This window comes from Sylvia atricapilla, chromosome 12 (genome assembly GCF_009819655.1).
Source record: "Sylvia atricapilla isolate bSylAtr1 chromosome 12, bSylAtr1.pri, whole genome shotgun sequence".
In the NCBI taxonomy this organism is placed as follows: domain Eukaryota; kingdom Metazoa; phylum Chordata; class Aves; order Passeriformes; family Sylviidae; genus Sylvia; species Sylvia atricapilla.
Window position 1 is genome coordinate 7,894,809 of NC_089151.1, and position 26,221 is coordinate 7,921,029.

A 26,221-nucleotide genomic window follows, 5' to 3' on the forward strand; every position below is an offset into this window, starting at 1 on the left:
GGGAACACTCCCCTCCGGGCAGCCCTTCCCAGAGGCTGAACCCGCGGGGACCAGCGGCAAGGAGAGTGCGAGAGACGGGGCTGTGCTCCAGGGTGCTTTTATTGTACAGAGAAGGGGCAGAACGGCCCCACGCGGGGAACAGGGCAGGAGGCGGCAGCTCCAGAGCTACGCAGAACCGGGGACCACAGCACAGGAACCCACAGCACCGTGGGGCAGCACCTACGGCGTGGAAAGCGGTTTATTGCACAAAGGACAGCAAGCAGCGGCTGTGGGCACGGGGCCAGTAAACAAGCGGCGTGGGAGCGGAAACCCTCTGGCAGGGAGCGGCGGGAGGATCCAGCCTTCCAGCAAGTATGGCAACAACGTGCACTAGACCGGGACAGGTGCACCAGACCGGACCTGTCCCAGCTGCAACGGGCACACAGCTGCCCTGGGCAGCAATGGAAAATGAGGACTGCCCTGCTACATACCCTGCTATGGCTGCAGAGGGAAAAGGTGCCAGTGGATGGAGACAGCTCACAGACAAGAGGTAATGCCTCCAGCTCTGGTTAGGGAGGCTCCACTCCATCGTAGGCCAGTGGCCAAGGATGGCCCCATGTCCCAAGGCAGACAGGTTTTGGGAATTTGTCCTCTCCCCAGCAACACCTACACTGAAAGCCATAGGCCGTGGCACTAGCTCGCACTAACTGGGCAACCTCAGTTCACATACACTGTGCTCCTGGGGCCATCGGTGGGAACTGCCTCTTTCTGTGTGGGATTCTCAGGAAATGAGACTTTCACTGGTCATGTAAGATCCCCTGTGCTAGCACGGCCCTGAGAAGGAATGTCTGGTGCATGGAAGAGATAGGATCCAGCTGCACAATGACAGGATGAAGTCCCCAGCTCAACATAGCCATGCACCAGTTTTATTTAGATTAAAAATCAAAGTCCAGTAAGTCACAGGACCTCAGGGACACTCGGTTTTTGTGAATGGTGTTTGAGTCATCAGCTCTCAGATTTCTCTCAAGATTTCTGTTTTCTGGTGTCACCAGAAATGTGGTTGAACAAAACAGAGAGAGACGCCCCACACCTGCACGTGAGAGGGATACTGCAGGGCCAGCCACAGCTTTGGGACATGCACAAAGACTGCAGGGAGGGCTGCTGGAGGTATAGGACTGGACTGCTGGGCTTAGGACAGGGATGGGGTGAGGCAAAGACCACCAGAGAGCAGTTTTCAGAGGAGATTCTTATTGGGGAGGGGAGGGTGAGAAATTGTTTCACCGCCAGGTTTGAGACAGGTTTAAAAGAGGGACACTGGTCAGCCCCACGCACTCATGCCACTGTGAATTACATCTGAAAGGAGAGTCCCAGATGGAAAGAGTGAAGCCAGCAACGGAGCAGAGTTTGGTAGTGAGAAGTCCTCAGAGCTGGTTGTCAGAGGACAGCTTTGGTGCTGCCCAGCCCCAGGCTGGGATGATGGAGGAAGATGAAGCCTGCTGGAAGCAAGGGACTGGCTGAGGAATTTGGAGGAGCACACCAGAGCAGCCCTCCAACTCAGCTCACCCAGCTCCCTGCCTGCTGCTGCTTGGGCCAGCAGCCAACAGTCTCACAAAGCCTTCTCATGGAGAAATGTGTGCGCAGAAGCCTTTGGTGCCTACACTGGTAGGATGGCATTGCTAAGCATTTGCTTCCTCCAGCATAGATAGGTGCTGGGGCTGATGGAGAAAGGATGGACAGCAGGGAAGAACAGCTGTGATGAGCAGGAGCCAGCAATGTCCCTGCTCCTCAACACAGGGTGGATTTGACTAGGCTTCTACAACAACTCATCTACAAGATACATTCAGCAGCGGCTTCAAGTGCTGTGGTTGGAAGTATTCTGCTTGTTTCTTCTCCCTCCTCATCTTCGACTAGTGGGGAAGGGAAAGCCACCAGCTCCAGGGCACCCGTTTGTCTTTACTTTGTGACTTGATGGATGGCATGAGCCAGGTAACCCACATTGCCTGACGTAACTCCAGCCACAGAGATGCGTCCATCCTTTGTCATGTAGACTGAGAACTCCTTGATCAGCCGTTCCACCTGGGGTGAAAGAGCAAAGTTCAAACTGCAGGCCAACCTCTGTTGTGTCAGCAAAGTGCAAATTTACCCAGCTTGCTAAAAATCTAAGCAAACTGGCTGCCAGCAAACAGGGCATCCCACTAACTGCAGAACACCCTGTGCACCAAGAGAGATGCTGCTCAGCTCAAGCAGCAACACTGCAGATGTTCAGCTGGAAGAGTCACTTCACTTGAGCTGACCTTTAAGGTCACTTCAGAGCAGCACCAAGTGACTTGCTTTAGTAGAAGTGACAGCTACACTTATTTTCAACCTCCCCAAGTACAGCAGGGAACAAAGCAAAAGCGGGGTCCCCATGATGTGCCAGTGTGTAGGGCTTGGAGGATATTCCTCTTGAGGAAGACATGCTGACAAGGCTCATTTTGGCATCTGCAGTCAAAAACATACTGACAAGGCAAATGACACTTTGAGACCACTGGAATTGCATTTACCTGCTCAGGCTTCAGCCCTGTGAAGCAGAACATGCCGATCTGGTCAGTGATGTGCTGCCAGTTGTGGGAGGATCCCTCTTTCTTCAGGTTGGACACCAGCTGAGTCCGCATGCTGATGATCCGGTCAGCCATGCCCTTCACCTCTGTGAGCCTGAGGAGCCAACCCAGGAACCATTCAGAGCAGGGCTGGAACACACCACTGCTGTTCTCCCCACCCCAGCTATTGAAAATCAACCTCTCCACCTTGAGGAGCCCCATAGAGGGATGCAGATGAGCTTAAAGATGCAGCTCCAGCTGGGGGAGCTGCTGCTTTCTCCTGATACCCAAAGGTGACCTCTTTTTATTTATTCCATTGCTACTGGACACTACTACCAGAATATAGACATTTCTCACATCTGAAAGCCATGGGTCAATAGGATGCCACATGGCAGCACTATCAAACCCAGATAAAATAGTATCTACAGATAAACCAAGAGTGCAGGGGTAGCATTGGCAGACATGCCCTGCTCTAAAGCAGCATAGCTAGGAAATGTCTCTGCTGGACCCTGGATCAGGCACAAGAGTCAGGCTGCCAAAAGAACAGCCCCCAGCGAGGCCACAGCACACTGCCAGCCTTTGTTCTGCCAGACCAGCTGCTGGGAGAGACCCAGCACGAAGAGGCTGGGAAAACAGCACAGGCTGACACCAGGAATCAGGCTTAGGGCATGAGGTCTTATTCCTAGGGGGCTTATGCTTCCACTTCCTCCATATGAGACACACTACATAGCTACACCACCTCAGACTTTTATGCTTCTTAGATAAGCAGCTCCTGCAGCCCTCAATCCTTTGGGAGCTTTATTCCTTTCTTTTCAGTCTTTTCTTCCTAGGTAGCACAAGGAAAACATGTTTGTGTCAGCTTTAACTGACACCAGCTGATGCCAGGACATAAGCAGAAATTTCTCCAGAGTAAACACATGGTTCTGACTGTTCCTGAAGCTAAGACCTGCCTGTGGCAGCAGCACACAGTAAGCACAGCACAGCGCTGCACAAAGAGACCTCAATGTCATGAACATTACATATTTCTTCTTACCACTCCTTCCGTAGGTCAGGGGTGTTCAGAATCATAGAGGCAATGCGTGCTCCGTTCACGGGTGGGTTGGAATACATGGGGCGGATGAGGATCTTCAGCTGTGACTCGACCCTCTTGGCTTCATCTGCATCACTGCAGATCACTGTGAAGGCACCCGCACGCTCTCCTAAGAGAATCACAGAATATCATGAGTTGGAAGGATCGAGTCCAGTTTTTGGCCTTGCACAGAACAACTCCAAGAAACCCATGATTCCTGTGTCTGACAGCATTGTCCAAACACTCCTTAAGCTCTGTCAGGCTTAGTGCTATGACCACTTCCCTGGGAAGCCTGTTCCAATACCCAATCACCACTTAGGTTAAGAATAATATCCAGCCTAAGTCCTTTTCCTAATATCCAGCCTAAGTCCTCCCTGACACAGTTCTATGTCATTCCCTTGGGTCCAGTCACTGGTCACAGAGAGCAGATGCTGCCCCGAGGGAGGAAGGTGCTGCCCTCAGAGCTGATGAGCTCTGCCCTCAGTCTTCTCATCCCCAGGTTGACCAAGCCAAGTGTCCTCAGCTGCTCCTTGTATGGCTTCTCTTTTAGACCATTCACCATCTTTGTAGTCTTCTTTGGACACCCTCTGAAAGCTTTATATCCTTATACTGTGGCACCCAACACAGCTTTAGTGGATCCCTGTTCTCTAGAAGGGTCTCCACCAGCTCCTAATGGGTTATCCCTGCTCAGTACTGCAGGATAAACACAGGCAACAGGAAGACACTGGCTGCTAAACCCTGGAGGTATTTGGGATCCCACCAGCAGCCTGGATGAAACTATTTCCTCGCCATGTCCCTACTCACCGTAGAGCCCCATGTTCTTAGCGAAGGACTGCGACAGGACGATGTTGATGCCTTGCTCAATGAAATGCCGCACGGCCCAGGCATCCCGGTTGATGTCCCCACTGGCAAAGCCCTGGTAGGCCATGTCAAAGTACACCAGGAGGTTTCGTTTCTGCCAGCAAAGATGGAAGAGAGTGTCACAGAAGCTGAGCACCCCTCCGAGGAGCAGGGCAGCAGGCTGAGAAAAGCCATGCAGACAGCAGTCTGTCCACCTGCAGCCATTCTCCTCCAGAAAGAGAGCCATTCCCCTTCATTCACCACAGGGAAAGCAGCCCAAAACCTGCAGCTACCCACCACACATCAAAACAGCAGCTGAAGACCCTCCAGTGCATTTATGGGATGTGCAAGTCTGGCCCAGGAAGCAGTAGATTCAAGAGTAATAAAATAGTCTACTTCAATGTCTTCTGTATTATCAGTTTCCAGGAAAATCACCTGGGAACTCTCTAGTTAGCTAGGCAGATACCTAGATGCTCTGCCCCTTAGTCAGAAGAGCTACCCTTCTGTAGGCCACAGAGATCACTTTGATATCTACCAATTCTCAGAACCCTACCAAGGCCAAGTACCTCCAAGCCAAATTTCACTGGCTATAGGCTTGATGGAGCAGCAGGAAGGAGGAGAAGTAGAACCTGTCTCTGTCTATTTCCAGCTGAAGCTTGCAAGGAGACACCAGACATGTGAGAGATGTTCCAGCATTTTTAATACACCAGCACTGGGTGCTCTGCTACAGCAATCACAGCTCACACTTTCAACCCTGCTGCTCTACTTTCAGGTCTCCCTACTCCAGCTTCCTGGGAAGGTGCCAGCAGAAAGCCCAATGGTCAGCTAGAAGCTTTCTGGGTGCATTTGGCTGGCTCCTGTCAGAAACATGACACCCATCCTGCCTTCAGGGAAGGGAATAACCTTTAGTCAAGTGAAAACCAGGTGCCACCCATTAAGGACAGAGATGTAGTTTTCCCAGGAATGGCAGAGTACCCCTGGGACATTGCTTACCTTCACCAGAGCTGCCAACTCCTTCCATTGCTCCTGCCGGGGATCCACTCCAGTGGGGTTGTGAGCACAAGCATGTAGGAGGATGATGCTCTTCTCTGGAATTTTCTAAGGAAGATGTTATAGAGAATGAATCACCAGTGACACCGGAGCACTCTCCTCAACAGATGACACAGTTTAGATAAGCTCTGTGAGGCTTCTAGCCTTGATTAATGCCTTCAGGCATCATAGAATGATAGAATATTCTAAGCTGGAATGGACCCATAAGGAGTTCAACTCCTTAGCCCTGCACAGGACAACCCTGAGATCCACACTATGTCCCTGAATTATTAAAAAACTCCTTGAACCCTGGCAGACTTGGTGCCATGACCACTTCTCTCAGGACCCTGTTTCAGTGCCCAACCACCCTCTGGGTGAAAAACCTTTTCCTAATATCCAGCCTAAACTTCCCCTGACACAGCTTCATGCTGCATCATCACATATAGGGTAAAGTAAGATCACCACCCTTTTCCCCACATGATGTCCCTACTTCCAGGCATGGAAGGCAACTCACAGAAATGTCATCCATGGCTCCAGAGAAGTCAAGGCTGCACGTCTTGGGGTCATAGTAGCGATAAGCCTGAAGCTGCATGCCAGCATCACGGAAAATGGGAGTGTGATTGCCCCAGGATGGTTTGGGTAGATACACATCACGGCTGGCTTTGAAGAATCGTTGCTGGTCAACAGAAAGACAGAGTGTTCAAACAGGCTGAATACATTCAAGCTGTTAGAAAACCCTAAAAATTCAGCTCTGGTCAAAATATATCCTTTCCTTCCACTGCTGACCAGGCACTCACCAAAAAGTTGGCTCCAATTCGCAGAGATCCAGTCCCAGAAATACCCTGCACAGTAACATACTGCAAGGAAAGAAAAAAAATATCTGAGTAGCCATGTTGTGTTACAGGGAGAGCACAGTCACTATGTCAGCACTGGCAGCAGCACACCAAAACAGGGACAAGGGGCTGGAGGGACCACAGGGGTCAGCAGCTCCAGCTCCAGGGCAGGGAGTTGGGCCCCCTGGCAAGGTTAAATCCCCTCCTTGGACAGGGCTGTTTCACCCCAGCCTTCAGAGGAAGTAGTGATCCTTGGGCCCAGCCAGCCCACAACTCAAAAGCATCAATACCCCACCCGTTCTTCCACATTTGCTGAGCACCCACATACCAACCGTGTGTCCTCCCTGCCCCCTGTGTCTGGGCCTCTCCTTACCCGGCCACTCTTGAAAGCCTCACTGTTTTCCCCCAGAGCCAGCTCTGCAGATGCCCGGGTGAAATCCGCTAGTCCCCCGATGGGCAAGTACTCCTTATCCATCTTCTTGGATGCTATCATGGCCTCTGCCTGGAAGGGAGGACACAAGCTCAGCAAGGAAGACATCACCGTGGAGAGAATGGTGGACAGCTGAAGGTGACTTCTCTGCACATCTGCTTGCTCAAAAGGGGCAAAGGTTGGTTTACAGGAGTTTTTCTGCAGGGCTCATTCCAAGCAAGGGGCAGCAGTAAACATTTCAGATAAAACTGTGCAGCCAGACCCCTCAGTGGGCAACAGCATTGGTACTCTGGAACCAAGGAAACCTGGCACCAGAAGAGAGCACCACTTCCAGCCCATTACAAGCCAATACTGCTTCACAAGAACACACACTTTGCCCAAGCAGGAATTGCCCTGCAGGAAAGCAAGACTTGAGTGCTACTGAGAGGTAGATATTATCTCTACATAGGAGACATCTCCAAACCACGTAGGATAGCAAACCTTTTGCAAGGCCTTGTCATGCTGGGAGTGGCACAGACCCTGGCAGCATTCACATACCACCAGGAAACTGTCCCTGTGACACCATCCAGGCTCCCTGGTTGTGAACCAGCTGCACAGAGAGAGGAAGGGCAAGGGATAGCTTTAAACCCCACACTGAGACACATGGCAAAGGCACTCTCCCTGTCAATGCAGCCAATCAATCCATGTGTCAGCTGCCAGCTATTTAACAGCCTATTTCTACGACAGCCCTAAAAGACCCCATAATCCCCTCAAGGGCAATGTCCACACCCAGCTCCCTGGGCTGGAGTTTTCAACTGGCTTATGGGGAAACCGGTAACATCGGCTCAGCAGAATTTCTAAGACTAATCCACTAAGGGGCCAATGTCAGCTCCTTTCTCCCTTGTGGGGTGCCCTAAAGAACATTGGCCTATTCAAGAAACACCTTGAAGTTCAGAGAACAGGTGCATTGCAGGGCTCATGTAAGTTCCGTGACAAGTTAGTTACCTGAATGGGAACAGGACACGTATTTCCTGTTTTGTCCTGTACTACTTAACGGCTCTGTCATGTCCTCAAAAGCATTAGTCTTGCTAAGGGAGATATCCAGGAACATTGTCCTGCTCTGTTACAGACAAAGCTTATTTAAAGGACCAACAGACAAGTGCTTAGTGACCTTCCCTCTCCCTGACTCCCTCGGGTACCTGGCACCTGGATCTGGCTGTGCTCAGCAGCAGAGTGATCTGGCCCAGCTCACCTTGCGAACACAGTTCAGGACGTACGGCTTCCCGTTGTCATCCCGATATGCCCCCACACCCAGGTTCATCTTCTTGGAGTTGGTGTCACGCTTGTAAGCTTCTGTCACCCCCAGGATGGGGTCGGGGGGACCCATCTCCACATGGGACCACCATGAGCTAAAGGGAGAAAGAAGAAGCTAAGCATGAGGCTGGAGAACTGGGCAGAGATGTGCACCAACAGAAACTCTCAGGGGAAATGTTATCTTTAAAACCACTGAAAAAGGTACAAATAGTGTTCAGAGAATTACCCAAAAAACCAAATCATTTAAGTGACATCATATATTACAGAGTGGGTGAAGAGCCTCAGTTCATTGAGCTGAAGATAACTGACTTTGTGTCAGTGAATTAGCATGTTGAAATGCTCCTGTTTGCCCTATGTGCTAACACCGCAAAGAGCCCAGGAAACTGAAGCCTTGAACTCGTGTGCTCTGGACAAGTGCCCAGAACCTGCATGTGGGATTGCACAGGTTATTCCCCTCCAGGGAACCTTGGCCAGACTCGGGCAATTGCACAGAACACAAATATGGAGTCCCTTCCAAACTACTGGAAAGGCTCTAGTACGTGAAAACTAATTTGTTTTTCTCTCAACACTGGCTGACAAAACAAAGATATTTCCACTCCTTGCCTTACAAACTCGGCCTCCCCATTTGTTGTAGACAGATGCTGTTTTCCAGGAAATCACAGAGGAGTTTCTTCCTTGTGTGACAAGTGACAAGCTCTGATGTGAAGACCCTTCCCCTGCTGCCAAGCACAAAACCTCCCTGCATTAGGAGCAGCTTTGTGTTTCTCCAACATGAGCAGCCACCTGCCTCTGCCCTGCTGGCAGCACACCCTGAAGATGGAGAGGCTCTCTTAATGTCAAGGGCAGAGCAGACCATGCTATAAAAAGAAACCTGTTATTTCCTTTGGCCACAGTCTCTGCCCTGTCCCACGTCCAGCCTTTGCAGGCCTGCAGACAGTGCAGGAGCAGCAGAGTGGTGTTTTTTAACCTGCCTGGCAGAGGGCTGTGGCTGTCACAGCCCCCTTCTGAAGGCACTGCACCGAGCTCTGAGTGTCCTGACTCACCACAGGCACCTACCCAGGTCCCCCAGCTTAGTGGAGAACAAAGGGTGCAATACAAAGCAGATTGGGTTTATCTCCTGGAGGACAGAACTCAAACCTTGATTGCTGAAGGAGAAGCACACAGAGAGACATATCAGCTTTACTAAGCTCTGCAGCCCAGGAAAGGCTACCTCATCTGATAAGATCCTTTCCCAACTTGGGAATGCTGTCCTGGGGCCGGTCCCTGCCCCAGGCAATGCAGGCAGCCCGGAGCCAGCCCAGGGCCAGCCAGAACTCCTGCTGGGTGTACTCAGCATTCTGTAGTGCAGATACACATCTGTGGCACCTGGCGGTCAGCTACTGATCAGCAGAACTCACAAAATCGTCTTTCCTCTCCACTCTGTCCCTGTTTTAGGTCCATTTTGGCCAAGTTTACTCACTACAGAAAAACTTTGCACTGTCCCATGTATGTAGACTCCATCTCATGGAGTCCCAAACATCATTTGCCCTCTTCAGACTAACTGCTCTTCCCATCTGTACACTATTTCCAAATTTTAAAAAAGTCTGTTTCTCCTTTTGACAGGCTTTGAGGAAGAGGTAGAGTCACCTGAGGTAGTTTAAAGATCGAAGAAGTGCTTAATGTTTTTTAGACCACTAACCAGTCTTAATTACCTTTCAAGTATAGGATTAGCTTGGAAAGGAGGATGAGTCAGTCATGCCACCAACACACCCCCTCCAGAGAGGGACAAGGGCTACAGCTGCCGTGGAGGGAGTGACCTGGGGAACCAACCTAAGCAGAACACGTCAAGGGGACTGTCAGAGCAAACTCCTGCTGCAGGCTTTGGACAAACCCCTCCCAATGTGTTCCTGGCAACGGAGAGGCAGGGAAGGAGAGGAGCAGTGTGCAGTAATGTGTCTCTCTGCAGTTTACCTGGTCTAGGATTACTTTGGTATCAAGGGCTGCAGGAGCCTGGCCATCTATTTTAAAGAGCTGCTACTCTGGAGATGGTGACAGCACCTTCTTTCTGCTGGGCTTTCCCCCAAGCAGCTTACAGTATGGGGTATTTAGGTCCCGATCCTGCTAAGGCTTAGGCAGGTCACTGAGTTTTAACATACTGCAATTAATGCTGATCCTGCAGGCATTTACCTAAGCTGCAGCACTCTAGAGAGTTAAGTACCTTTGTTCTGATCCGGTTTTTGTGTTGGCTTAAGGCACCGAAGGGTAAGTTTAGGACTTATTTTCCTGTTCTCAGCATGACTGTTTCCAGGCAAAACAAGACACCTCCTCTGGTGTTTCCAGGGAGGTGAGCTTGCAGAGAGACAGGAGAAAAAAGTCTAGGCTGAGTTGTCCAAACACATCAGGATACCAAAGATCACAGAGGCAAAGCTTTCCAAAAGGGGTTTGGGGAAAAGAGATCTAGTAGGGGTCCAAGGCCACAAACCCTAAGATACTGCTACCACATTACTGTTTTTGTCCCTCCTCTTGCCTTGTATTTTATTTTGAGCAATTAAAAGAACATTGGGCTTGAATAAAGGTCAAAGCTATAAACTGCACATCTCTGCCAGGCCAGAGGTATTCAGTGCAGAAAAGTAACCAGAGGTAAACTTAAGCTAGGGTTGACCTACCCGAGGGATACTCCATGTAAGCACATTCTCTAGCTACAGGACTTCAACACAGAAGGCCCAGTCAGAGTTAAGATGCTCATCAGACTGGTATCCAAATAGTCTCAGTACTCTTCAGCCACGCTGGTCTTCTGAGCTGGTTTAATGCACAGCTGCAAGTGCAGTGGGACAGAAAGAGTGGAAAAATGCACCAGGAACTGCATAAATTTGCAACACCTTTCAAAAATATATGTGAAACTTATGCCTCAAGTGCACAGACCTAAGAAGTGCTTTAGGGACTCAAGCCAAGCCCAGGGAGCAAGCATTTACAAGCCCAGTGAAGGTTTCCATTGTGGAGAGGCCAGCCCACGTTCCCTGAGGTAGAGCCACATAAGATACTGGATTTCAGAAGCTTTGCCAAAGCCCCTACAGCAGTTCTGCAAGCCAGAGCAGAGAGAGGGGCCAAAGGCTGTCGGGCTGTACGTAAACCACATCTATAGCAAATATTTAAACAAGAACAATGCCAACAGGCTGCTGGCTACTACAGAGCCTTTCAAGCCTACAAATTCCTTGCCCCAGTGAGCTTCGGGTAAGCTTTCCACCAAGAAAAGTATTTAAATAGCTGTCTTGTGATACATCAGAGCAGCAGACTGAGTTATCACCCTAATTAGCATTTGTGTGTCAACGGAGCAGTTTTAACCATTTCCTATCTCTTTTATCTTTATTCTGCTTTCAGAAAGAGCATTCTCAGCACATAGTAATGGTAGCAGCTGGGGCATCACATTATATTGCTGAAGATAAGGAAACAGAAACTGCTAATCAGTGCTTGGCTTTCCTTGTTGCATAATAAGCCACAATTCCTGAACAGGAAAATGGGGGTGTGCACAAAGGCTCCTTACTTAGAATCCTTAAAAACCTCTCTTGGGTGACCTCAATGCAATCTAGTAATTTATAGTCTGCTGTATAACAAGCTTGAGAAAAGCAAAGCTTATGCCAGCAGGTTCTATATTTTTCACAGCCTGCTGTAGTCCACGAGGACAAAACACAAGTTCTAGACAGCTGCTCTTCTGTCCCTGCTGAGAAGAGCCAGAGGCCTGGCTTAGAAGCAGTAGTGACTGCTAGAAGGGGGATTAAAAAAAACTTCACTGCTTTCCTGCTCTGATGGAGACTGGAAACTGTTTCTCAGAGACCTCCCCACTAGTGAGGGCCAGGAATCAAAGGGTTCTGGAGAGAGCAAGGCCTCGTCTAGATCCCTCTGCACACTGCTTCTTGGCCATCTGTTCTCAGTGATGTTCCCAGCCCCATGGCTCTCAGGTCAGCTGTACTTCGAGGAAACTGTTCTGGGCTTTTCACACAGCTCCAGCAGCTGTGTAGCATCCTTCTATCCAAACCTCTGCTGACCAGAGACAGCAGAATCCAGAGCTGCCAGTGCAGGACTGGTCCTCACAGAAACATAGTCACTCCCACCCTGCTCCTGCCAGGGTTTGTACCCCTGAGGGCACAGCCAGCACTACTCCCATGGATCCTGGGATCCATGAGGGCACAGCCAGCCTCCATGGATCGTGGGGTAACTGCTGCACCGTGCATGATCCTCAGGCCCACTGTACAGTGCAGAGGTCCCTTTTCCCACTACACAGGGCAGCCAGACGGCACCACCTCAGCCCCATTTCACAGCATGTAGAATCCTGGAACAGTCTGGGTTGGAAAAGACCTGAAAAATTACCTTGTCCAAACCCTTGCCATAGACAGGGACACCTTCCAGCAGACCAGGATGCTCCAAGCCCTGTCCAACCTGGCCTTGAACACTTCCAGGAATAGGACAGGCACTTTTTCTGGACAACCTGTGCCAGGGCCTCACCACCCTCACAGGGAAGAATTTGTTCCTAATACCTAATCTAACCCTGCCCTCTGCCAATTTAAATCCATTCCCCCTTGTCTTGGCACTCCATGGGTGTGCTGCTCCACACTCCTTGTCAAAAGTCCCTCTCCAGCTCTCTTGTATTCCCTTTAGATACTGGAACACCACAATTAGGCCACCCCCAAGCCTTTTCTCTTCCAGGCTGAACAGCCTCAGCTCTTTCCCTCAGCCCTTCCCTGTAGAAAAGGTGCTCCATCCCTCTTATCATCTTTGTGGCCTCCTTTGGACTTGCTCGAATAGGTCGACATCCTTCCTGTGCTGGGGTCCCAAAGGTGGACGCAGGGCTGCAGGTGGGGTCTCAGCAGAGCAGACCAGAGGGGCAGACTCCCCTCGCTTTACCTGATGCCTACGCTGCCGGTGATGCAGCCCAGGACATGGCTGGTTCCTGCGCTGCGAGCGCACATGGCCGGAGCACGTCCAGCCTCTCACTGGCCACATCATTCGTGCCCTGTAGCACAGTGTACGCCACTAGCAACCCCCCGGCCCAATCCCTGAAGGCACAAGGTGTCCCCAACCCATGGGTGAAGGCACCGGGTGTCCCCAGCCCGTGGTTAAGGCACAGGCTCCCCCCGGCCCCGTCTCTCGGGGCTCCCCGGTGCCTACGCGCCCTCCACGGCGGCGCCTCAAGGGCAGGCGGGGGGCGCCGGGCTGGGCCGCAGCCAATCAGAGGGCGAGGATCCCCCTCCCCAGCCAATCGGAGCGCGGTCCGTCCCCCCGGCAACCCCCTTCCCCAGCGCGGCGTCACCCGCCGCAGCACGGGGAGATCCGCTTCCCGCAGCCTCCCCCCACCGCCACCTCGGAGCGGGGCTCAGCCGCGGGAAAACCCCTCCGCCGACACCGGCGGGCGGCCCCAGGGGCCGAGCCACCTCTCAGCCCTCACCTGGCGCGGGAGGCGGCGGCGGCGAGGCGCGGGGCGGCGAGGAGCCGGCGGCTGTGCAGGAGCGCCATGGCGTCAGCGGCAGTGGCGGCGGCGGCGGCGGCGGGCGGACACTTCTCACCACGGGCGCCGGCTGAGCGCTCCGCCCCGCGCATGCGCCGCACCGCGCCGGGCACTGCCGGCGCTGCCCCCTGGTGGCCGCTACGGGTCAGTGCAGCCGCGCCGCCCGCCCGCTCGGTCCGCGACGGTGCCGGGCTGTACCGGGCTGTACCGGGCTGTACCGGGCTCTGCTGGGCTCTGCTGGGCTCTACTGGGCGGTGCTGGGCTGCTCTGGGCGGTGCTGGGCTGTGCTGAGCTGTACTAGGCGGTGCTGGGATATTCAGGACTCGACTGGGATGTAGTGGACCATGCTAGAGTGTACAGGGTCATCTTGTACCAGCCATACTGGCTGTACTGGGCTGTCCTACACCATACTGGGCTATAGTAGGCTGTACTGGGATATGGAGGACTCAATTAGGATGTGCTGGACCATCTTTTACCAGGCTGTACTTGGTCATACTGGGACATACAGGACGGTACTGCACCATACTAGGCTGTACAGCATTGTACTTGAGCTGTATAGGATTGCACTGCACCATATGGGGCCATACAAGTCTTCACAGGGCAGTCTTGGGCCACAGTGAGCTATACAGGATTGTAGCACACCACATGGGACTCTCCAGGGATATACAGAGCTCTACTTGGCGATACGGAGCTGTACAGGACTGTGCAGGGCTGCACTGGGCCATGCTGGGGTGTATGGGGCTGTACTTGGTTGTCCTGTGCCATTCTGAGGTGTACAGGGCCATGTGGAACTGTAAAGGTCTGTAGTGGCTGTGCTTAGCCATGTAGGAGTGTATAACACCACACAGGTCTGTACAGTGTGGTACTGGATCATACTGAAATGTACTGAGCCACAGAGGGATGTACAGGGCTATATTGGGCCATACTGGGCTGTGTGGGACTGAACTGGGTCATAATGGGCTGTACAGGGTTGTACTGGGCTCTACATGCTCAGAAGGGGCTGCACTGCACCATACTGGGCCATGCAGGCCTCAACTGGGCCACACTGGGTAGTACAGGACTGGGAAATGTTGCACTGGGACTCCGCCAGCATCGTCACCCTGGGACTGGTTTCCAAAACTGGGAGCGGGAGAAACAACCCTTGGGATGTTCCAGAGACTTTGGCAGGGTCTGGGAGGGGCGACTGGGAGGTACAGTGTCCCCATCCAGCCTACCTGCACTGTCCTCCCCAGGGATTTTCAATGACCCTCATTCCATCCCAAATGCTCCATCTCTCTTCCCCACCCAGCAGCCACATCCTCTGTGGGATCAGACTGTAGGGATGTCCCCCTCCTCCCTGTCACCCCACAGCCCACCATGGGATGGAGAAATAGGGGCTCCAGTCTAGCAGTACTTGAATTTATTAGTAAACTGTTCTTTGGTAAATGATAAAAACTCAAGAGACTGAAGGAATGAAAACAACACCCCCGCAAAGAAAAAAAAATCATATAGTTAAACAAACCAGGCAGATGGGAAAAATAAATTCCCCCCCAAATGGGATTTTAGCAACCTACAGCAAACCCAAGAGCTGTTGGGGGAGCTCTGCAGTGATGGGGGCTCCCCCTTGTGCTTGTTTTAGGGGAGGAGGAGCGTGGGCTGTGTGTATGGGGGTCCTACATGGGAGGCTCATTGCAGAGCACCATCTCCAGTTCCTTGCGGTAGAGTTTGCCCCCGTCGGAGAGGTTCATGATGCTCTTCCTGTAGTTGGTGAGCTGCTGGATGTTCATCTCCTGCAAGGCATGGGGAGCAGAGAAGGTGAATATCCCCTTTTTCCCTGGGGAATACCCCCCAGCTGAGATTACACTCCCCTCATCTCCAGTGCAGCTTCCCATGAGGATGCAGGGTCAGCACTCAGACCAGCAGCTCCTGGTCCCCATGGAACATGGACATGGAAAGATGCTGCTGGGAGAGGGGAGAAGGAACTGGAGGGGCTTGGGGGTTGGCACTCAAGCTCTGCCCCCACTTACTTTCTTGTTCTTCTCATACAGATCTTTCAAAAGTGCATCCAGCTCGTTCTCATCAATGAAGCCATTTCCATCCTGGATAGTGTGGGAGGGACATCAACAGCAGAAGGACACAAGCTCCTCAATTCCCTCTTGGACATGGGCACCCCCAGACCCTCACCCAGCACAGCCAAAGGTAAACCCAGTTCTCCCACCCCAGAGCACGGAATTGCCCCCACCAAACCCATATGATTTGGGGTTGTTTTTTGGCAAGTTATATTTATTTGGGGTGGTTTCCCATGAGCCAGCTCCCTACCTTGTCGTAGAAGGCAAAGATGGCATTGAACTCGTCCGAGGACAGCTTCATTCCCTGGAAAGTGACAAGGGACACCAAGGTATGAGAGAGAGAGGTTAGAGGTACAAGCAATGGGAATGGGTTGCTTTTGCTGTTATTATTAGCAGTAGGGAGTATATTATGTTACCTGAAACTTCAGAAGAAAGTTTTCTTGCACAGGCAAAAGTCTGAAAAACAAGAAGGGCAGGGAAGAGCGGGAAGCAGCCAGAAAAAGACACTTTCTTAAATCACAGTGATGTTTTGCTCAGAAACATGAGTAAATTAAAGAGGAAAACAGTTTTCCCTGGAAGCTGGAGCAGACTCTTCCGAAATACGAGCATTTCAGGTGTCTTTCCTTCCCCAGCTCTTCCTTCTCGCTGCCCATGACCTTACCGGGACATCTCGGAGAGGCCCAGCTTCCCATCACCGTTCATGTCGAACATCCGCAGCTGTTGGGATACAAACAGGGCCCTGTCACCCATCACCTCCTCCTCCCCTGCATGCCACCCCCCTGGGGTGCTGAGACCCCTGGTGAGGGCACAGTGCCCCAGGTGCCACTTACAATGGTCTGTGTGTATTCCTGCAATTTGGGCTCATCGTAGGGCCGGTTCGCCTTCTTCAGCAGGTCCGACAAGAAGCCCTAGGAGGAGAGGGTTTTGCTCATTATCCCCATCCCCAGCTGTCCCAGCAGGGATGTCCCACTGGCAGGGACCCAGCCCAGCTCACCCTATGCCCACAGCCCACCTTGAGCTCGTTGGCTTCGATGTAGCCACTGCGATCCGTGTCGTACCTGCGCCAAGCCTGTGGAGGGACTGCCATCAGCCTTTGCAGGGGCTCGTGTCCCCCACTCCCCCCTGATGTGTGTGTGTCCCCATAAACCCCCACTGAGTGTCCCCCACCACCCTAAAGGAGCTCCCACTGGTGTCACCTGCTCTCCCATGGGGCTTTTGTTCAGCCCCACACGAAGAGTTCAAACGCCTTTATCCTCATGTGAGTATGCAAGACCAGGCTTTAATATTTAATAACATTTAATTGCTTTCTCAAATTTAACAATAGTGCCTGCTTAACCCCCCTTCCCTTGTTACAGGCTGCTCTTCTTTCAGCCTTCTCCTCCACACAGGGTTCAGTTTCCATGTGAAAGCTCCTTCCTCTATGGGATGCTGCACATTCTCTTCCATCCCCAGCTATGTTTTATTCCCCATCTGCAATTTCTCTCCAACCTGTGTGGGTTCCCCCCATGCAAGGGCCCAGAAAGGTTGTGGGGTGGCACAGAGCAGTGTTGGCTTTGGCACATCCCTTGGGCACTTAGGAGCAACCATGAGGGAAAATTTACAAAAAACCCCCAAATCATTGCAGCACATCTTGCCTGGAGGCTGGAATGGGGCACCCAGCTGCGCTGAGAAGCATCCAAGGGGTGCTGACAACTGGGAAAACTCACCACACTCCTGCTCTTCCCTAAACCACCACTGCCTCCCAGAGTTAATGTCAAGAGTTTGGGGGAGACCAGGGAAGGTCTGGGCAGTTCAAGCTCCCAGTTGTTTTCCTATGGAGCTGGATTGAATTCCTTAGGGATCCCTCAGCACAGCCTTTCCCACTCACCTCCATGAACTCTGAACTGGAGCCCACATGCTGGCGGAAACACAGCAGAAAATTCTCCTCCGTGGGCAGGATCTGGGCCAGCTGTGGGGAACATAGGCATGGTGGAGTGGTGGAGGGGAAACATGAGCATGGGGGTGGAGCACAAGCAACCCAGGGTTTGTCACGTCCAGCACTGCTCACCTCTGCCATCTCGATTTTGCCATCTGCATTTTTGTCATATTTGTGCATGAACTCCTTCATCTTGTCACCCAAATTGTCCTTCTTTGAGTCCTGCCAGCAAGGAGAGAGGGGATGGGAGTATTTTCTCCATTGCCTGTGCTGGTGTTCTCCTGTTTTCTCCCAGAGGAGCCCCAGTCCCACCCCTCAGTGCCCAAAGGAGATGGGGCTGACATGAACGGGAATCTTTGGGCATGAAGGAACAGGGGAAGGAGGGAGCAAACCCAGGAGATGCTCTTACCACACCCGCTCCCTTTCTTGCCCTTTCCAGCTCCTGGAAGAAATTTTCCAGCTCTTTGCCTTCAATGTAGCCATTTCCTGGGGAAGGAAAAAAATGCAATAAGACTTTCACAGTGTCAGAGCACGGGAGGAGAGGGATGCTCCCAGGGGACATGGTGCTTGTTCCCTCTGCACCAGGACGTGGCTCCAAGGCAACTGTGGCAGCAAGGAAAACACCAGCCAATGTTGGTGGTGAGTGTCACACACACTGGTGATGCCCAAATTTGCCCAGATGACACACAGCCCTGAACTTGTCCCTTGCACTCATTTGTACTGCACAGGGGACTTTGTTCATCTTGGTCTTTGCTGCATTTTCTGTATCTGATGCTTAAATCAGATTCCTTAAACAAAGACACCCCATCCCATGAAAGCATCTCCCAGTCAGGACTGTCTCCTCTCAACCCCCTGGGGGGGGCCACAAGGACAAATGGGCAGCAGAGGCAAGGCACCCACACATCCTGGGCGCAGGATCAGCCCCAGGAAGGGGTGACCCCACTGCCAATCTCCTGCCTGGCCAGGAGCTCCAAAAGATCCCTGTCCAGTGTACCTCAAACCTCTCACTGCTGGTATCTGTGCTGAGATGTGGTTCCTCTGGAGCCCGGGGTATCCACAGCCCTGCCCTGCCTATGAGATGCTCGATGGCTCAGCCAAACATGGCTCCCATAGTGCTGGCCTTTGGTGGCTTTGGGGGGTGGCTGCTGTGCCTGGAAGCAGCAGGGTCACATCACGGCTGAATGAGCAGTGAAGACACTGGCTCCATGGTGCTGTCAGGCAAGGTGTCACCTCCCTGCCAGAAATCCTCCCTTCCAAGAACATCTGGACACAACAGAGGGATGTTGCCCTTTCCTCTGAAATGCCTGGCTGAGGGATAGCCAAAGCTCTTTCTTGTGAACATTTCACCCAGGACTGCTCCTCCTGAGCCTTGGACCACAGCTCCCTGCTCTGCACCACCTTCAGCATTATCACCTGCAGGCTCCCGGCAGCATCTGCTCCCCACTGCAACACAGCAGCTGGGAATAACCCATCCACATCCCAGCTCCAAGCACTGGGGAAGTCCCAGAGTACCTTCCTCTTTGGTGACCACATTCCAATGGATGAGCAGCATCCTTCCCAGGAGGGGATGAGGGGCTTGGGTGATATTGGGGTGCTGGCATGAGCCACTGAGGTACTTGGCTTTGAACTGCTCTTCCCAGGGGCTTTGCTTTTCTTGGGTGCAGGAGAACCTCAAGCGGCTTTGAATTCAGTTGGGGAAAAAAAAAAGAAAAATCAACAGGAGTTTGAGCTGGGAATAAAGAATAAGGTGGAGAAAAGCTGTGGCCAGTAGCTTGGCTTCCTCCAAGCAGCAGCTTGGATAGGTCTGATCCGTGTCCGCAGAGCAGCAGGATGTGGAGTGTCATGGAAAATCCCCTCCGGAGAGCCACAGCCAGTCCATGCAGCTCCACCTCGGAGCCTCGGGGCAACTGTGGCTGGTAAAGTGAGGACATCAAAGACATCCAAGGGGACATCTGTGGGCATGACAAGCCTTGAGGGGAAGCAGCTCAAGGCACGGAAACCACATTGAAGGGGTTTAAATGCAGGGATGAGCTTGGGCGAAGTAGTCCCATGCAGAGGGGAATGAACCCCAGACCCCTCCATTGGCACGGGGAAGCAGCCAGGGCTGTTGGAGCTCCTGCCTGGTGCAGCTGAGCGTTGTCCTTGTCAAGGCCACCTTCTTTCCCGACGCCTGAGTCCCTCCTCTCCTGGGCACCTGCCGTGCCGCAGCTTGAGAGCCTTGCCCTGCCTGGGGGCCGTGGGCCAAGCTGGATCCGTGCCTGCCGCTCTGTTTTGGAGATGACAGAGCACATCCAAGGGCGCAGTGGGACGCGCTGCAGGGAGGCAGCTGGACACCCGCATCAGGAGCTGCTCACTCCCTCTGGAATGCCACCTTCCCAGCCCCTTGGTGGCTGCTCCAGTGCCAGCTCCAGCAGTGACAGGGACCTGTGTCTGTGTCCCCGATGCTGTGAGGCTGCAGTGGGGGGAACCCCAAAATGCAGCCAGGAGCAAGCTGAGCTCCAGTTCCAGCAGCGCAGTTGGGGACACTGCATGACGCAGTTCCCAGGAGGTTTTTGGTCCCCAAACCTCCCTGCAGGAACAGGAGACTCAGTGAAGGACAGGAGCTTTCCCCTGGGCTGCTGTTCCCAGCGGGCTGAGCCTCCTTCACGGCACCGCAGCGCTGGAAGAAACTGTTTTCCCACAAAACAATGCTGGTTTTTGCATTTCCCCCTTCTCCCCCTCCCACCCCCTCGCCACTTTTTGGGGCTGACAGTGGTAGGAACAGGGATGTCCTGCCCAGATGTGACTCCGTGGGAAGGTGACATCTCCATAGTGGACACGGTTTTTGCCACAGCATCTCCAGGGAGAGGTTTTGTGAGGCTGGGGAGCAGGCAGGCAGAGAACAAGCACTCCAGACGTGGAGGGACCGCTCCTAAGCCTGCCCCAGGCGTGGGACACCCTCCCTGTCACCCCTGGCAAGGGGGTGGCCCTGGGGCAAATCTGGTGGCCGCGCTGCCCCCATCCCTCTAGGTACCAAGTGTGGGGCACTCCCGCGGCGGGGAGACGGACGGGACCGAGGGTGGACACTGTGCACCCCGGGAAGCGCAAGACCGCCCAGAGCAGCACCCAGAGGTGACACCAGCCCCGAGCGAATCCCAGCTCTCAAGGCACCCGGGGGACATTCCAAGGAGACCCAGGATATCCCGGGCTTAGCGTCCCATGGGCTGAGGGCTCCCAGTGGGTTCCAGTTCTAGGGCTCCCCGTCCTTTCCTGACGGGGAAATCCTGAGGGACGGATCGCTTCCCCGACCCCAGAGCTTCAACCTACGGGACTGCGCCCCGGAGACTCTCCATCACCCCGGAGACTCTCCATCCTGGAGTCTCTGCATCCCGGGGGCTCTCCATCACCCCGGGGGCTCACCGTTACCCCCGGCCTGCGGCGGTGGAGGTTCTATCCTCTCCTCCGGGATGTCCAGGGACTCTTCACCACCCCCCGCTTCAGCCCCGTGTCCCCAGGGATGCTCAGCCCGCTGCCCTCCCCGCCAGTTTTTTGAGGAGCGAAGTGTCCCGCGCGCCCCGGGACTGACCGTCCGCATCGAAGTGCCGCCAGATGTCGAGGAACTGGGAGGCGGTGAGCTCGGCCAGGTGGAGGTGCGGGGCCTGCTGCGGGCCGGCCATCCCGCTCCCGATCCCGATCCCGATCCCGATCCCGCCGCTCCCGATCCCGCCGCCGCCCGCAGCCGCCTTTTATATCCGCCGCCGCCGCGCCGCCCGCCGCCGCCAGAGGGCGCCGCCGCCCCGGGACACCGGCCCCGCACGGGGGGTACCGGGACACCCGGACACCCGGACAGGGGGACACCCGGACAGGGGGACACCGGGATACTGGGATAGGGGGACACCCGGACACCGGGACAGGGGGACACCCGGACTGAGGGGACACCGGGATACCGGGACAGGGGGACACCTGGACAGAGGGACACCGGGACACCGGGTCGCCTGGACACCCGGACAGAGGGACGCGGGGACACCTGGACACTGGGACAGCGGGACACCGGGACAGCGGGATACCCAGACATCAGGACAGAGAGATATTGAGATATCAGGACACCAGAACATCGGGATACAAGGACATTGGGACACCAGGATACCGAGGTACTGGGACACCGGGACACCGGGACATACCAGAACATTAGGACACCGGAATACCAGGACATTGGGATACCTGGACACAAGGATACTGGGACACTGGGACCAGTACTGGGCACTGGACTGGGCAGCCCGTGCCCTGACACTTGCCCCTGCCTTGTCACCTAACCCTACTCTCTCACCTATGCTGCCCCATGACATCTACTGCCCCGTGTCACCTATCCCTGCCCTGTGCCATTTACCCTTGACCCACATCACCCACCCTGCTTAATGTCACTTACTCCTTTCCTGACACCTAGCCCTGCCCTGTCACTCTGCCTTGCTGCCTCCTCCTGCCTGTCACTCCTTTCCTTCCCCAAGTCCCTGTATCCCTTTCTGTGCCCTACCCCAGTCACTATGTCCATGCCCTGTGTCACCACATCTGTGTCACTGTCCCCCTGCCTCATACCAGCTTCATGGCTCATGATTTGCTGGTCCTGGCAGGAGGAGTGGGGCAATGGCAGTCCCTAGGTCACCACCACCAAAGGAACATGCAATGGCACAGCAGGACTGTCACTTGCACCCATGGCTGGAGCGAGGACACAAAACTTGGACACTGCAGCCATCTTTTGGAGGAAAAACCAAGGAATCCTCCGATCAAGGCTCTGCCATCAGTGCTGGAGCAGGGCTCCTTGGGGGATAGAAGGATGCTCAGTCCAAAACACATTTCTCATCCTGGCTTCCCTTGCTGCTCACCAGCTCATTGCAGGATTTTCTTTTCCCAAGTTTTCCCAAATAGCAGGGAAGTTTCCAGGCCCAAACAAAACAGCCACACATGGGGTTTGTCACTGGCTCCAGCGCAGCCTGCCCAGGGGAAGCGTTGCCATGGCTACAGTGAAAAAAAAAAATTCAGATCCAGCAAGAAGGCTGAGCCGATGGAAGTGCTTAATTAAAGATGAGAAGGCATCAGGGAAGTTCAGATGTGCGCAGAGCAGGGACGCAGTTGGCAGCAGGCAGCTGCTGGGAGTTATCCGGGGCACTGCCCATCCTGCCGGGTGCTGGTGCCTCTCATTTTTGTCTTTTGGTTGGAAGCACGGGGAGATGAGGTGCTCCCTCCAAATGGCAGGGGCCTGGAGGAGCTCAGTGCAGTGGAGATGGAGCTACACCTGGCTGTGGGAAGCTGAGGCAGGGTAGGACACAGGACCTCAGGCATGGGAAGAGATGCTGTGCCAGCATCCCATGAGAAGAGCCACACTGGGACACAGAGCAGTGCAATGGCCTTCTCCTCCTCCCTGCCGCACAACACAGCCTTCAGGTACACATGGGACACTGAAGGGTGTCCTGTGTATTCCATTCACATTTCCTGTGGTTTGGCACAGAAATTAGTCCAAAAAAATTCTTTTTTTTCCCATTATTGCAGCACAATTTTCCCCAGCAGAGCCCATTGTTTTACTGTCCCACTCCCTCCAGAGCAGATTTTTCCTGGGAGCTGAGGAGGGACACGCACTGCTTCTGCAGGGCTGGGTTTAGGGATGTGTTCCCAGTTGTGCCCAGGCAGGGGAGAGAATTGGGCACAGAGAGAATTGGGCACAGCAGAGCTCCAGCCCAGTGCAAGGATGGCTCTGGGTCACCAGCCCATCACATTCGTGCTACTCCATGACACCCACCTCTCTGCTAACAAAGAGCCAAGGTTGCTCCAAGCTGGAGCCTGGGAGCAATATTTGGGCTCCAGGTGCACTCCCCACCCTTCTCTGGGGAAATGCTTCCCCAAGCTCCTCTGAAGCAGCTGGCGTGGCAAGAGGGGCTCATTGCTGTAGGAAAGGATTTGCTAAGATTGAGAAAGTCTGTTAGAGAGGGCTGTGAAGCTTCAGGAAAGGAAACAGTGGTGGTTGTGCTGCAGTTTGAAGCCACCTCCCACGCGGGTGTCCAGGCACTGGGGATGTCCCTTCTGCAGGAGAAATGGCTGGATGGTTCCCTTCAGCCTTCACCACTGTCCCAGCACCTGGATATCAGGAAAAGGTTCTTCATCCAGAGGGTGGTTGGGCGCTGGGACAGGCTCCCCAAAGAAGCAGTCACAGCACCAAGCCTGACAGAGTTTAGGAAATATTTGGACAACACTCTCAGGCACATGATGGGATTCTTGGGATATCCTGTGCAGCACCAGGCATTGGACTTGATGATCCTTGTGGGTCCAACTCAGGACAGTTTATGATTTAATTTGAACATGCCACCAGATTTTGGAAAGAACAGACTGTCATGCTGTTTACTTAATTCAGCAACACACTGAGATCAACCCACTGCCATGACCCACATGGCTCCCCCCTGCTCTGCACATTCAGCACAGCAGGGGAGAGTTTAGTTCTTTCCTGCAAATGAAATCCTTGCAGTGAAGACCTAAAGCTTTTGGAAAAAAACCCAAACAACATACCACTATAGCAGAATCCCCTTAATTCAACTGCAAGTTTTCAATAAAGAGAAATGTCTAAGGGAATTTTGATAACTGGAAGGCAATGCACATGCTCACTGCTGAGCCGAGACAGCACAGGTTTTTAAAAGCTTTCTGATTCACTTTTAAATAGGAAAGAATGCAAAAGGTAAACCTCACGTAATAAAAAAAAAATTATTTAGGAAACGAAGGCTTGAAAGGAAACAGGATGAATCACGTCATCAGATTTTTTGGGTCACAGGGTTGTTTTTGAGATAACAGCAGAGATCTCTACTTAAACAGTCATGATATGGTCCAGCCATAGGCTGTGGCAGAGGTTTCTCCTCTTGGCCTCACACTTCTATGTGAATCTCACATGAAGGCATTAATATAACACCTCTGTCTTCTCCAGGGGACTGGAAACAGCAGGACCCTGTGATCTGGAAAGTTTTCTCTGGCCTGGTGAGCAAGGAAAAAGAAAAGGCTGGCACAGAGGACGAGGCAGACAGGCTCACAAATCTATGGCTGTGAGTGAGTAAAGGAGGAGCTGTGCCAGCTCTGCCCTGTGGTGACACAGGTGTGTGCCCTGTGTCCCTTTGCCACAGGTAGAGCCACATAGGACAGCCCATGCTGGTGGCATTCCCTAATCAGGCATCATCCATGCTCACTGCCAACCACAGCACTGAGAAAACCAGGATCATCACATCATTTGGGGCTCTTTTACCACTTGCTAGGTGTCTTAGCTTTTCATGCATCTTTCAGCTTATCCTTATGACCACAATGCCCTAGACTTCAGAAGCAGGTAAGTGGCACAGAGTACAGGAATGAAGAAAGCTGAGGTTGTCATTTCAGCCATGGATGTTGCCAGAAAACACCAAAAGCACTAAACCAAAGGCAGAGCATCAAGGAAACTGTGTCCTGCTTCCAGTATAGATGACCTGCTGCTCTGGCATTACCACAGCTCACTGCACTTTCCAGCTGCTCAGAAGTTAAGTCGAGGTACTTTGGTTCTTGGTATATTTTCTGTAAGTTTGTCAGCCTAGTGGGATCCATGAGAAATACCTGTGCCTGGTGCTGGTCAAATGTTGGCCCTGCTTATCCTTTGTGTTCTGGTCCTCCAGGGATGTGGTGCTATGGGGGTTTCCCTGGGTTATCCTCCAGCCTGGGGATTGGATGTAGGGGCAGCAGTTAAGGACCTCCTTTCTTTCTAACCAGTGGCATTGACACAGCAAACAAAAACACAGTTTTCAGGATCACAGCAGGTTTTATTCCCTCACAGTTCCTTTCCCATATGTCTTACCCATTTTGCATCACTGTATTTCAGATTTTTGAAATACATCAGCAGTTTAAAAAAAATCAAAATTGTATTAAAAGTATCTCTAAAGCCAGAAGAGATCACTGTGCTAATTTTTGTATTTCCCCTCTTGCCGGCAAACGAATGTGCCTTTCCAAAGTGCCCAGGGCATCTTCCTCTTTCTACTGACAGGTACAAAAATCTGGATGTTCAAGCAAAGTTTGGGCTATCCAAGTCAACTCTGGGCAGCTAAAAGAAGAGCCCCAAACTATTTAAGGGCTCAGATGCAATTTAGATTTCTTTTTTTAACAGACATAATTTGCTGAAGACTTTTGAACCTGATTTTCAGGTTTAATTTTAAGTTGCATTTTAGCTGTATTCAGACACAGGATTATGGTATCTGCCTCCGGTGCAGCTGGAGAGAGAAGCAGACCTGGCCTGCTGAAAGCAGGTGCTGCTGCCAAGCTCCTCATCATCTCAAACCCTGCCTGAGAAGTACCAGCACAACAGCAGGTTTTTTTGGATGCTTCTCTTTACATCCCAGCCCAGCCTGACTCTGATTAATTAATGGAGTCTGCTGAAATCCCAGCCTTAGCTACTCTGGCTGCTGCTAGCTACAGCGAGCTGCACAGCTGCCTTCCACTCCCACTTGAGGGACTTTGTATTTACCAAGTATTAATTAGATGAACGTGAAGCACCATTTTCTAGGCAGGGGAAATTATCTGCTCTCTCCCTGCCCTGTAACAAGCTCATACTGGGACAAGTCTGAAAAGGGAGCAGGTAGAAGTGGCTCCTTCTAGCTCTGCACATCTGCCACTTTTCATATTTCCCTGCTTGTGCTGCCCCCCTTGACAAGCACTTCACTCCTGCTTCATCTGGAAAGGGAAGAGCATTGTGAAAGATGG

General features: G+C 52.9%; 2 protein-coding genes across 2 annotated transcripts; both read right to left on the reverse strand.

Moving 5' to 3' along the window:
* Window positions 1-81: 81 nt before the first annotated feature.
* On the reverse strand, window positions 82-13,612 carry GOT2 (glutamic-oxaloacetic transaminase 2). The gene is made up of 10 exons (XM_066327731.1): window positions 13,472-13,612; window positions 7,991-8,147; window positions 6,703-6,831; window positions 6,294-6,353; window positions 6,011-6,172; window positions 5,461-5,565; window positions 4,432-4,582; window positions 3,592-3,757; window positions 2,523-2,673; window positions 82-2,055 (listed from the first exon to the last, which is right to left on the reverse strand). The coding sequence occupies exons 1-10, from the start codon at window positions 13,537-13,539 to the stop codon at window positions 1,933-1,935; spliced, it is 1,272 nt and encodes a 423-aa protein (XP_066183828.1). The 5' UTR covers window positions 13,540-13,612; the 3' UTR covers window positions 82-1,932.
* Window positions 13,613-14,913: 1,301 nt separating this feature from the next.
* CALB2 (calbindin 2) lies at window positions 14,914-21,172 on the reverse strand. Its single transcript, XM_066327732.1, has 11 exons — window positions 21,060-21,172; window positions 17,904-17,980; window positions 17,627-17,716; window positions 17,447-17,527; window positions 16,592-16,648; window positions 16,410-16,487; window positions 16,241-16,296; window positions 15,996-16,035; window positions 15,830-15,883; window positions 15,538-15,609; window positions 14,914-15,300 (listed from the first exon to the last, which is right to left on the reverse strand). Exons 1-11 carry the CDS (start codon window positions 21,148-21,150, stop codon window positions 15,184-15,186), a joined length of 813 nt encoding a protein of 270 aa, XP_066183829.1. The 5' UTR covers window positions 21,151-21,172; the 3' UTR covers window positions 14,914-15,183.
* Between the last annotated feature and the right edge of the window lie 5,049 nt (window positions 21,173-26,221).

Coding starts and splice junctions, on each gene's coding strand:
- GOT2 (XM_066327731.1), bottom strand. CDS start 13,539: ATGGCGCTCCTGCACAGCCGCCGGCTCCTCGCCGCCCCGCGCCTCGCC. Junction 5,566..6,010: donor GAGCCATGGATGACATTTCT/GTGAGTTGCCTT, acceptor CATCTTCCTTAG/AAAATTCCAGAGAAGAGCAT. Junction 2,056..2,522: donor CAGGGCTGAAGCCTGAGCAG/GTAAATGCAATT, acceptor CTTTCACCCCAG/GTGGAACGGCTGATCAAGGA.
- CALB2 (XM_066327732.1), bottom strand. CDS start 21,150: ATGGCCGGCCCGCAGCAGGCCCCGCACCTCCACCTGGCCGAGCTCACC. Junction 16,649..17,446: donor CCAGTTCAGAGTTCATGGAG/GTGAGTGGGAAA, acceptor GTCCCTCCACAG/GCTTGGCGCAGGTACGACAC. Junction 15,884..15,995: donor ACTTTCTTCTGAAGTTTCAG/GTAACATAATAT, acceptor GTCACTTTCCAG/GGAATGAAGCTGTCCTCGGA.